Source organism: Macrobrachium rosenbergii, chromosome 14, assembly GCF_040412425.1.
Source record: "Macrobrachium rosenbergii isolate ZJJX-2024 chromosome 14, ASM4041242v1, whole genome shotgun sequence".
NCBI lineage: Eukaryota > Metazoa > Arthropoda > Malacostraca > Decapoda > Palaemonidae > Macrobrachium > Macrobrachium rosenbergii.
The window spans coordinates 47,345,747-47,357,487 of record NC_089754.1 but is presented as its reverse complement, the minus strand read 5'-3'; the positions used below and the strand labels follow the sequence as shown (position 1 = coordinate 47,357,487).

Below are 11,741 nucleotides of genomic sequence, written 5' to 3'. Positions count from 1 at the left end.
TGCTGAAATTCTGAATAAACAATGAAATTTGGTGAAATCAGGGAACCTCTCGTGATATTGTTTACTTCTCAATTGCGCAAGGTTATCTTGGACCGATCTAATTCAATAAAGTATTTATATTATCATCGTGACTGACGTCATCCACTCATGTCATATTCATACATCTGAAACGAAGAGACATTATGACTACTTTTAACTGAACTATTAAAAACTCATCGCGCTTCGGCGCAAGTTATTGCTTTGCGGTCTTGTCATTCGAATCAGCTGATACTCCGAGTTGAAATTTCATATTTGGCGCGCATTTGCGTGAATCGGCGCGGACCAATGAGAAAGCGGCACCGATGGCTGAGCATACCAATAGTTGCCAGGGTCATTGTTCCCAGGCGCCTAATTTACCCTCGTATCTTGTGCACCGGATAATCCTTCAGAATCCGGTAGAATTAAATTAGTAGTGAATAATGCAACGGTGTCTACGATATTTATTTCATCCGTTTTCATGTTAAATTAACGAAATAAAAGCCAATGTTTACATTTCATATTTTCGCCGAGGTATCCATGAAGTTTTGGAAGGCAGCCCGCCAAGTTTGGACCAATCAGCGCGCCTCCTGCCGTTGACTCCGCCCATCTGTTTTGGCGGCCAGCTGCCTGCCGCGGCCATCTCTTCATTGCTCTCTTGAAGTAGCTCCACTGAAACATGCACTCTGAGCTCTGAGTTAGTGATCGAAATAATTTCTCAAGGTAACTGAAATTTTATTCTGCTCATCGGGGATTGTGATGGTGTGGCTTTCTTTAATCGTGTATATGTGACTAATGTGTGGATATACTAACCAGGAGCCGTGAAAATAGGAAGGTAAGTGTGTTATGCTCAGGACATCTGTGGTAGTTGTCCCGGTAGTCCCGTCCAGGAAACTTCATTTTGGCGGGTTATTTTTCGAATATTTTTTCATGAATTTCTTTTCACTGCACATCGTAGAGTTAATTGATCAATCAGGAACAACGGAAGACAGGCAAGAATCGGAAACATAAGGAAAAAGAGGTAATTTTGTCGAAATCATCGTGATAAATCTCACAGTTGTCCTGAGTGCTCGGATCATCGTCAGTCGCCTCGGGGTCACAAAGGAACTGATTTTTGATTTGCGTTTGTAAGGCACCTATTTATTACCATGGCGTTTATTCCTCAGGTTTGTTGTACGACCACGTCTTTTGGTGGTGTTTTCGCAGATTTAAAGCATCGTATGTTCGTAGTGGCTGCCTGGTGGGGGTCGAAGTTTGGTGGGGGGTAAGGGCGGGTTGGCGGGCAAAACCCGGGTCCTTCACCCGGCCCATTCCACCACTAGATTTTGCCCTCCATCCACGACGCATTAGGCGTTTTCGTGTTCATGACTCTGTATATTGATTTGAGGGTAATATTGCTTTGTACTAGAACCACGTTATTGGGTATTTCGACATCCCGTCTTAGTTAAAATTGCCACCGAATGTGCCCATCCCTCTACGTTATGGTGTCCACAACGCGGGAAGTAGCGGCTTGACAAATTTGGTAAATGCCGTAAAGGGCCTGTTTTATTGGGTATTATTTCATCTCTTCTCGTTTTAAGCTAAATGTCCGTGACACAAAGTTCATTTGGTAAGACTTTCCGGCGAAATAAAATGTTCCATGAAATTATTTGGGATAACATCCACGTTGGTATGATCCCGAGCAGTGGACGAGCAGCAGAGGTTGGTTATCCTGCCATGGCTGAGACTAATCCTGTTCATGACGTCATAAATGCAAAATTTCTTGCCTTGATTGAGCTTTATAATCTCGTTGCAGCTTGCCCTTTAATCTTAAAGGATTCTGTATGATATTTTTGCTACTAAACATTTCGTCTTGTTAATAATGAAGGTGGCGTGTTGGCGGAACACTCAAAACTTACTGCGACTTTGCATGGGTGATTTTATGCCAACTGGTTAGAGCCTCGGTTTTTTTTTTTTTTTTTTTTTGCAAGGAGGAAGGCTCTCTTATAATTAGGATTATTGCTGTAATATGCATGCATTGCCTTCGCATGTGGAAACTCCAGGCTGGGCTAGCTTAATGCTTAAAAGTTAGACTGGTGATGTGGATATGAATACTCTCACCATGATGCGAGGTTTTGAAGTTTTTCTATTAAACAGGCATGCATATGGTTACCTAACACACGCTGATATCCTCAAGGCAAACCTGTCAGCATTAGCAGACATAATATATGGTATGTCTGTTGCACACGTGGATGATTCAGACTTAAATCTCACGGGTTAGATTGGCTGTGAGCATAGGATGTTAAGGGTTTTGGAATAACTCATAAATCAGAGTTCATATTCAAGTAAAATAGAAACCAAATTGAATCCGCAACATTGGATTTGTAAAGTTGAGCTAAGATAGTTTCAGACCTAATGTAAACTTACCAGGCCTAATACTAAGCATTTTTTTGTTTTTTTTTTTCAAAAAGTCTTAACATCATAATCAAATTATGCATGGAATTTGAAGGCATGCCATATTTAGGCAGAACCCTGTTGGGAGTGCATTGTAATTAACTGTGTTTCATTTTTCAGGCCCTGTTAGCATCACCAGACTATTGTCGCAACACACACACACACAGCCTAATGTCTCAGATTCAGAGAAGGTAGGTCATGTTTGGTTGTACTTCATGGCCTTATGTGTGGTTTGGCATTTTGATGGAGATTATTGCATATTTTATAACTAAAAAAGTTTGGATTCTTTGCTTTACAAAGGATATATTTTTGTATATATTTTTTAACTTTTTTTTAAGCTAGAGTAAGCATTGGTTAAATACAACACTGTATGTTGGCATGTCTTTACAGGCAGAAGAATGTACCTCTATCAACTCGAACGAAACCAGCTATTTTAAGAGCACGGAAGAGAAAGGTTTCTGAAAATGATGACAGTGGAAAAGAAGTGAAGCAGTCACGGATTGAAACCACAGATATGGTAAGCTCCCCTGCAGTTTTATTTTTTTAAAATGTTTTAAATAGCTTGACAGTGAAACCTTGTCTGGAAGTCAATTTATGAAAAGGAAAATAGGCAGAGGCTATTTTGTAATGCTCAGAAAAGTGACAATGTTGGTGGGTATGATGGAATGTTAGTTTGGTAACCATCCCATGAATTATCTGGTAATTATCTGTTCATTCTGAGGCAGAATTGATCTATGAGTTGGTTCAAATTTTTATCATGAGGGTTTTAATTGTTAGGTACAAAGTTGTTCTGGATGTGGAGTAGTGGAAGACACCTAGGTTATGGTAACAGGTGTCACTGAAATACTATACTATAATGCTAAGAGCAGTTGTGGTGGTGTATTGGAAATCCCCGTTATTTTCTATTTATTTATTTAAGCTTTTGTATTTGGAGTGGGCAGGAACTACAGACAACTGTTATCAGCAGTCCATAATTTTTCTGATAAATTTATACAGCTGTATGTCTGGAGAGCAGATAGTTCTCCATTCCACAACATTTGCACTAGCTTAGGATCAGTGGTAGACTTAATGTATTCTTTAGCTAAGCTGCAGTTCTATCAGGAAATATATATATATATATATGTTTTTCCTCAGCCTCAACCACTTGGTGACGTAACTTCCAGTCTCAATGTTGAGAAGGAGAGAGCAATAACACCTGAGACACCAGTTCCTGAAACTTGGAATAAGTAAGTTATTTATGCCTCAATTTCATGTATGTGTGTGTTAGACTTCTCTTATCTAATTGTGTTCAGTGTTTTATAGTGTATTGTATATTCTTATCCTCTTGATTTAATACATAAGTTGCTGCTTACATTTTCTTGAAAGTCTCTTTCATTTATGCATCATTTTCAGGTTCCGGGGTTTAACATGTATTCCCACACCCCAGTCTTCTCGTAAATTACCTCTTCCTAAGTTAAACTGGGCAGATCAGAGTCAAGTTTGGACGCTAATGTGTCGTAAAGATCGTCTGTACCCCAGGCGACCAGATTACCTCACACAACATCCGTCTTTACAAGCTAGAATGAGAGCGATATTATTAGATTGGTTGACGGAGGTTTGTATGCTTCCACTTGTGTACTGTGGATTTGAAAATTACTTATGTATTGTGGTTCCTTTTTCTGTGTTAAAGTGTAGTACTGTATACAGCTCTTAAAACTTACTTGGAGACATGAAGGTTGGTTATTAATGACATACTTTTGCAAGCAATAATGGCCATTATTGAATATTTACAAGTTATCATTATTTGATGAAATGTATTCTTTTAGGTGTGTGAGGTACATAAACTACACAGAGAAACGTACTATTTAGCAACAGACTTCATAGATCGATATCTAACAGCCTCACATGATGTGCCAAAGCAACAGCTACAACTTATAGGTAAGTTATTTTCTTTCTTTTAAATCCTATAATGCTTCACTGTAATGTGCTATACTATTTAAGTTTTATTTTTAGTTATATGAAGCTAGGGCTTCAAGTGTGCAGAGATATTGTAGTTAATAGAAATTATTTTGACAAGACCTAATGCATAGTAATGGGGCTTTTGGTGCATTTTCAAGTTAACTGAATCATGTTAAAATGCATATAGCTGGGTCGTTTTCTGGGACAGCTCTTTTAATTTTGATAAAAGTGACAACACATGTAAGTGAGACAGCATTTTACTCTTGTCTAATTTCACCTGTTGCTGTAAGCAGTTATGACAGTGGTTTTCTGTAGTGCGTGGTTGACACTGTAGGTGAGGATTCTTAATTTTTTCCAGGTATAACGTGTTTATTTATAGCTGCGAAAATTGAAGAAATATATCCCCCCAAGCTGTCTGATTTTTCATATGTGACTGACGGTGCTTGCACTGACAAGGAAATCTTAGAAAAGGAACTAGTCATCTTGAAGGTAAGTTAGAGTGCAACTCGTGATTGTTTTAGTGTTATTAGTTCATAGATCATTTATGCATTGTAGTAGGTTAAACTAAAGATTCTTGCACTCCCTGAGAATGAAGGTCAGGCGATGCAGGTTAAGTTATGTAAAGGTTTTAAAAATTAAGGGGAGACCATTTTCTGCCTCTAGTAAATATTGGTGAACATTCATTATTTGTTGTTGAATGAATCAGGCCACTGAGGGCAGTCAAGCTTGGTTTTAGTCAGTAATATTTTTATGCATCAGCAGTTGAACATTTCTTGTTTTAGGTCATAATTCACTGTGTGTATTCATTCATATAATAGTACCAAAGAGTTTTAGTATGAAGACTACTAGTTGTAAAGAATGAAGACATGAAAAAAAGTAAGAAGTATGGGGAAGATACCATCAACATAGTAACAAATATATTATTAATATTGAGGTTGTATATGTTTTAGTAGATGTATTGTGAATTTTTAAATTAGAAGCACTGTATCATAATTTTGAGAGGAATTTAATGTTCAATTAAAAGAGGCTTATTACAATGGGCTGCTACTATTACATTCATTCTGTCAAGATCAGCAGTCATTGTATTGGACAAGCAGGTGGATTTCCCTGCTTTCCACCAAACTAGATGTAATTCTTTTTATTTTGAGTTCTGTAGTGGTAGGTCTTATCCTCCTAAGTGTTGTATTCCAAGTTTTTTAAATATGATGCTAGATAAAAGCTTTAGTATGTATTTTGTTCATAGGGGATATACAGTAAGATTACATTTATAAACGACATTTGTTTCTGGCTGTACAAAGATAATATGAGGTTTAATAAACATTGTTTTGCTTTGTTTGATGCTCAGTGGAATTAACATGTAGGTGAGTGACCTCTTGTTCATTGAAGTGTTATGAGTGCTTTATGCCCTGCAGAAGAGATTGTCAGAAAAAAATGATTGCGCAATGTCAGTTGGTTATTTTTGTGGCTTGAAAACTTGCCAAGAAATAAAACTGCTGGTATCCTTGTATTGCTTCAGTCATATGTAAAAGCAAACATCCTAATCAGAATATGAAGTTTTAAATTAAATAATCAATAAGGATGATTATAATCCTGAGAATTTCAATCATTGACATCAAACAAAATGTGGCTTAAAAACCACTGGTGAGGGTAATAGTTTTTGGATGGTTAATTTGAAGAATTCTAAGGCAAACCATGTAAATAAAGAAAAATATTGAATCTTTTTAGAAATTTGTAAAAAAAATTTCTGTGCATTGTTTGCTTAAAAACTAACCCATTTTTCAACTAAAACTTTAATAACTAAGAAATGGGAAACATGAAATGAAAGTTATAAGATTATATTGTTTATGGTAAAAAATTAAAATCTTCAGTTTAGTAAATAAGGTAGTATTTCAGGACAAGTAATGCAAACAGTTGAGTATGGTTTTCCAGTGTTACTAATTTTGTCCTTCAAAGCATGCACCCTGTAGTGGTGGGGTAGTGCTGTCAGTGCACCTCATGCTGTGCACTGTAACCATTACCTAAGGTTCTTTGCAGCGTGCCTTCAGTCCCTAGCTGCAAACCGTATCAATCCTTTTACTGTACCTCCATTCATATTCTCTTCCATTTTACTTTCCACTCTCTCCTGACAACTGATTCATAGTGTAATTGCGAGTTTTTCCTCCTGTTGCACCTTTCAAACCCTTTACTGTCAATTTTCATTTCAGCGCCAAATGACCTCATAGGTCCCAGTGCTTGCCCTTCGGCCTAGGTTCTATATTCAATCAAAGCATGCCCCCAAACCAGCCAAAGTGGGTTTATATATGCAAATGATTTCTGTGTAGACTGTAATGAAAAAATCTCAACCTGTAGGTCAAACATTCATTGCTAACAAGAATGTCATTATTTATAAATACAAAAATGCAGCCTGGAAAGAACTTCTATGCATAGCTTGAAATTCACCAAATGGGCGACTGGTAATTGGTCACTGCTGCCAAATACTTTGGTAAAATCAGTGCTATCCAAAGTCCCAAAATTGAAAGTTATAAATAAACTTGTTCATGATTTTGGAAAACAACAAAGGCACGCTAAGTATTCTTACAATAGATTTTGGAAAACAACAAAGGCACGCTAAGTATTCTTACAATAATCAGCTAACCAATTTTGTATTTCTGAGATAAACAAATTCCTGAAAGTACATACCCATTCCCAACAGGAATGGTTTCTTTTGAACAGCATAGAAATACTGCAGTGTCAATTGGTAAAACTTTAGTGACCCATTGAAATAATTTGGCAAGTGACGTTAGAGACCATGGCCATGAATGGTTATGATGTAGCTAAAATTCATACTGGCAATAAGGGGGGACACTGCTGTGTGCCTTGCATGGCACACTGTGGTGGAATTGGGTACTAAAAGGTTTATTAGTTGGTCCCTGTATCTATTGCTTCCTGCCATTCTGTTCCCATCAGTTCCCTTTGATCTTTTCATGCATAGCTGTCCAACTTCTTGATCCATGCTCTAGTTTTCACTTTGAGCAAATCCTTTGGGTGAGCATGATTAGAACATAGAAATGTGACTTAGTTATCATGTTGTTAATTTATGGTGATGATCTTTTAGAGACTTCAGTAATTTATGGTGATGATCTTTTAGAGACTTCAGTTATCCATCTGGGATATGTGCTGTTTTGATGTTTGGGGTATTTTTTGATAACCCGTGTGGATCTGGTCCTCAATTGTCAGGCACTTGAGAGCGAGCCAAAGTGCTCCTGCTTCCCAAAGTTACAATCCTCTCTAGACCTATTTGCTTCTTGCCACTTGTGAATCCCACTTGGGTAAAAGTTTTGTAAAATTGAGTCTGCATAATCCTGTTAAGCAATGGACAAACAAACTATGCATAACCCTGTTAAGCAATGGACAAACAAACAACTAAAAAGAAACCTTTATGTTAGAGCTAATTATTGTGATGTTAATAACTCGTGAAGCAGACAATGCCAAAGGCAGGTTTGGACCAGCTGTGTTAAAATTGGTAGTTATTCTAGGTTGGTCAAAGCACTTAATTCTCTCAATTTCCTGTGTGGTAAAGGTTTTTTTTAACTTTGTATTGTCAGATATTTAAGTGTCAGGTTGTGGAAATGTTATTTTTCCCAGTTTAGCCAGATAATAGTATCAGTGTTCTGAACTAATGGGGCTGGTCTTATTGGTTTGTTTGTAAAAAAATACATTACATTTCATGTATGCAAATATAAGATACATCCTGTTTTGCAATTACTGACAAATAAAACATTTCCAGAAACTGAATTGGGATCTCTCCCCCGTGACTTCCAACTGTTGGTTAAATACATATCTACAGCTTGCTCAAGAATTGTTGCAGAAGGAATCCAGCAATGAGGAAAATGCTAATGACAACCACAGTTTTATGTTTCCACAATATTCTCCACTAACATTTGTCCAGGTTTGTGGTGCATGATTAATTTTTGTGAAGTTAGACAACAGATTCTTGATTTTGTGTTTGATCGCCGACCTCTTGTATATTTCATATACTGTACTGTGCAGTATGATGTTTTCTCGTAAATCTGTTTTATGCCACGTGACCTTGGGAACAGGTTAATGTTTCTTGCGGTAAGGTTGTTGTAGGGTATGAACACTGAATCTTCTTGAACAGATAAGAGTATGGAGCTTAGTGTCTACATATTGTTGCATCTTTATAAGGGTTTTGTTTTTGTCACTGGATATGACATTTGAAGACAACATTAGCATGTTCCCTTTCAAAATGTTTAGTTTGTGTTTGTTATTTAGGTGCCTGATAAGGTTGCTAAAACAATAACTTTTTTTTCTTGAAGTATGGTTGTCAGGTTACATATATAAATTTGATACGGGATACTCAGTCAAGGGTAAATAACTCGCAGTGCTACAGTCTGTCATGAAGGCAAAAATCAAGCGTGGTGCAAAAGAGAAGACAAGAAAAGAATTGCAGTAATTTCCTTTTTTATTGTCATCAGTGTTAGTTATGGCATTAGTTGTGCTTTGCATACTGGAAACATGGTTTACTAGCAACTATGCTATAATAGATGTAGCTTAGGTGAATCTTGCATGGAAGTGAAAGCAAAATTGTATCTTTTTCCATAGGTTGCGAGATTATTGGATTTGTGCACCTTGGATATGTCCAGTTTAAACTTCACATCCAGCTTGATTGCAGCAGCAGCCATGTGCTATACAATGTCCCCTCAGTTGGCCAGTCGTGTTTCTGGGTATGCAACTGAGGATTTTCAGGATTGCTGTGACTGGATGGCAGCTTTTGCCATGACAGTTCATGAGATGGGTCCAGTTCAGCTTAAGGCTTTCAGTCAAGTTCCTCAAGATGATATCCATAACATCCAGACACATTCAGTGGACTTAGAGACTTTGGTTAGTATTTTTTATTTTGTAAAGTGATTCTGGATGTTTTTATTTATTTATGCATAATGAAGTACTTACGGGCAAGGGGTGATGATATCTAGTCAGAAACAAGTATATTACATTGTTTGGTACATTTAAATTATATACAATACATATACAAAATGCTCTGAATATATTGTGACCTGCATTGTAGCAGTAGTGTCACTTGTCCTGTCTGTACTGAAATTGTTCAAGAACCTGTAAACATTTTGGGCAACATATAGAACTTAAAGGCTCATACTGCATTTCACTGTATACTGATGATTGCAACTGTTGAAAATAGGGAACAGTTGTAACCAATGATATAAACAAGTTAGTTGTGTTGACAGATTTGTAGCAGAATTTGTGTTACAAGAGACCTAGAATCATGACTCGTGTGGATCAAAATTGTGCAGTTTTGAGCAACTTCTAAAACCAGCTTAAACTAATTTTTAATTAAAGTAAATTATTAGCAAGTTATAAACCAGTAGATTTTCATATTTACAAAATTTCCTTGGAATCATTTTAATGGTTGCATTCCTTTACAGGAACGAGCACAAATTAGACTAAGCCAGATTCGGTCGTCGTCATCGCGTAAAAGTCCACAGATGAGTGAGGTTTCTGCTGGATTACTCACTCCTCCAAAAACCGACGAGAAGAGTCGGTATCTAGAAGAGTATAGCGGATAAACTGATGTCTGGAGTCTACACCTGCATGGAGGCATCGTTTCAATCTTTCCTGTAGTCATTGCCTGCATGATCTCGCAGAATTGGAGATAGTATAAGTCTGTAATTTACTGTAATGACTGCATGTATGATGACCTCGTTGAATCAGTTTAATATACATATCAGGCTGTTGTTGCCATGCTTACATATCATAGGGATTTGTTAGACTTAAGTTAAATTACATGAAAATGAAAAAAAATATTCCCCGGTTCAGCTTGCATACTAATACTGTATGTATCATTAGCTTAAAAGTGTTATTAATAGATTAATTTATGATTTTTGAAAAATTGTTCACTGGTGGAATTTTAGTCAGGAGGTATGAAAGTTGACTTTTGATGTAAGTAAAAAAATTGTGATCACCTTAATTTATTAACCCTAAAGAATTTCATATTTTCGTATTGTTATACAGTAGTTGGGTTTTTATTATTAATTTATAGTAGCTTGTATATATCCATATAGGTTTCAAAAACATTTGTAACCAAAAAACTGTGTTAGGAGGCAGGATAAATACTATTGTATTTTTCACTTCAGAATGTTGCAATAGGAGAAATTCTGCTGCCATAAAAACAGGCTGTGTACATAGCGATGTCTTAGGCCTGGCAGAACAATTCTAGTCTATTCCTACGAGGGAATGTTTTTTTTTTTTATTTTTTTATGCCTTGTGCAATGATATATATGAAATGTACAATGCATTGCTTCCATAATTTCATTTTAATTCATTGGAAGCACTCATACACTGCCAGCTCATTTCCGGAGCTTTCTATATGTGCCTTATATGAGCTTTTTATATAATGTATATACAAAGTACTAAAAGTCTGGTTTGAGAGGTACATACTAATATTTGAATTTCAATTGCACTGTCTGTGTGATGCTACAGGGCTTGGAAGTACTTTTCTTTTTGCAGTCTCATGGCGGCATAGGAACTAGGGAATGATGTGTGTGGCTCCCTAGTTTCTTTTGATGTGTCTGTGCCAACTTGTAATACTGTATTTTCAAAATATCAAGGGCATTCTATCTTCCTCTCCCTGACTGATTTTGTAAAATGGTGAAGATGTTGAGGAGGTTTGGCTACTTGCTGTAACAGGTATTTTGTCTAATGTGTAATGAATAGTATGAAGGAGTTTCTAAGTAAACAAATACTTGTATTGGTGTTTGTAACTACCATTAGAAATGAAAGACAGTGACAGGGAGAAGACTTTTATTGGACTAATTTGATTGAATTATTTAGGGAAAGGAATGTTTCAAAAGTTTTGAGAAAATTTTTCTGCATTTTAGTGGACCTTTTTTTATCAGTCAACTGGTGAAAGCTTGGGGAAATATTCTTAGGTTATGATTATTTCTGCATGCTTTTGTAAGTTGTTTAAGTCTTTTTAAATGACGAACTTTTGATGAAATTAAGAAATTTGATTATTCAAGTGGATTATGTATTAAATGAAAATTGTAATTCTGAATTTCAATAAAGATTAAAACTCCTTCAGCATTTTACCTTTGAAACTTTTAGAAAGGTAAGTCAAACATACTGTACAGAATTACGCTGTAAAGAAAGTCTGACATTGTTTAGAGCATTGCAACATTTTCTGAGTTGTGAGTTTAACTTTACATATGTTGGAGTGTATTGATAAAGTACCACAAAATGTAGATGTTAAGGTGATCAAAACTTGCATCACCAGTGTGCAAAAGTACTCATTTTCTGTTTTATTAATGCAGTTATTAAATTAAATTTAGGAATGCTGCTATTAA

The 11,741-nt window shown here is 36.3% G+C and overlaps 1 protein-coding gene across 4 annotated transcripts; it reads left to right on the top strand.

Annotated features, from left to right (window-relative positions):
• The first annotated feature begins 597 nt into the window (after nt 1–597).
• On the top strand, nt 598–11,474 carry CycE (cyclin E). Of its 4 annotated transcripts, none has more exons than XM_067116831.1 (10): nt 598–738; nt 2,569–2,639; nt 2,839–2,965; nt 3,583–3,674; nt 3,841–4,042; nt 4,254–4,365; nt 4,745–4,875; nt 8,153–8,314; nt 8,989–9,267; nt 9,825–11,474. In XM_067116831.1, exons 2-10 carry the CDS (start codon nt 2,620–2,622, stop codon nt 9,963–9,965), a joined length of 1,266 nt encoding a protein of 421 aa, XP_066972932.1. In that variant the 5' UTR covers nt 598–738; nt 2,569–2,619; the 3' UTR covers nt 9,966–11,474. The 4 variants fall into 4 exon arrangements, with proteins under 4 accessions (XP_066972932.1, XP_066972933.1, XP_066972934.1 ...); XM_067116832.1 differs by having other exon boundaries at nt 662–850; XM_067116833.1 differs by lacking the exon at nt 598–738 and adding an exon at nt 1,332–1,537.
• The last annotated feature ends 267 nt before the right edge of the window (nt 11,475–11,741 follow it).

Coding starts and splice junctions, on each gene's coding strand:
- CycE (XM_067116830.1), top strand. CDS start 1,380: ATGACTCTGTATATTGATTTGAGG. Junction 1,404..2,568: donor CTCTGTATATTGATTTGAGG/GTAATATTGCTT, acceptor TTCATTTTTCAG/GCCCTGTTAGCATCACCAGA. Junction 2,640..2,838: donor ATGTCTCAGATTCAGAGAAG/GTAGGTCATGTT, acceptor ATGTCTTTACAG/GCAGAAGAATGTACCTCTAT.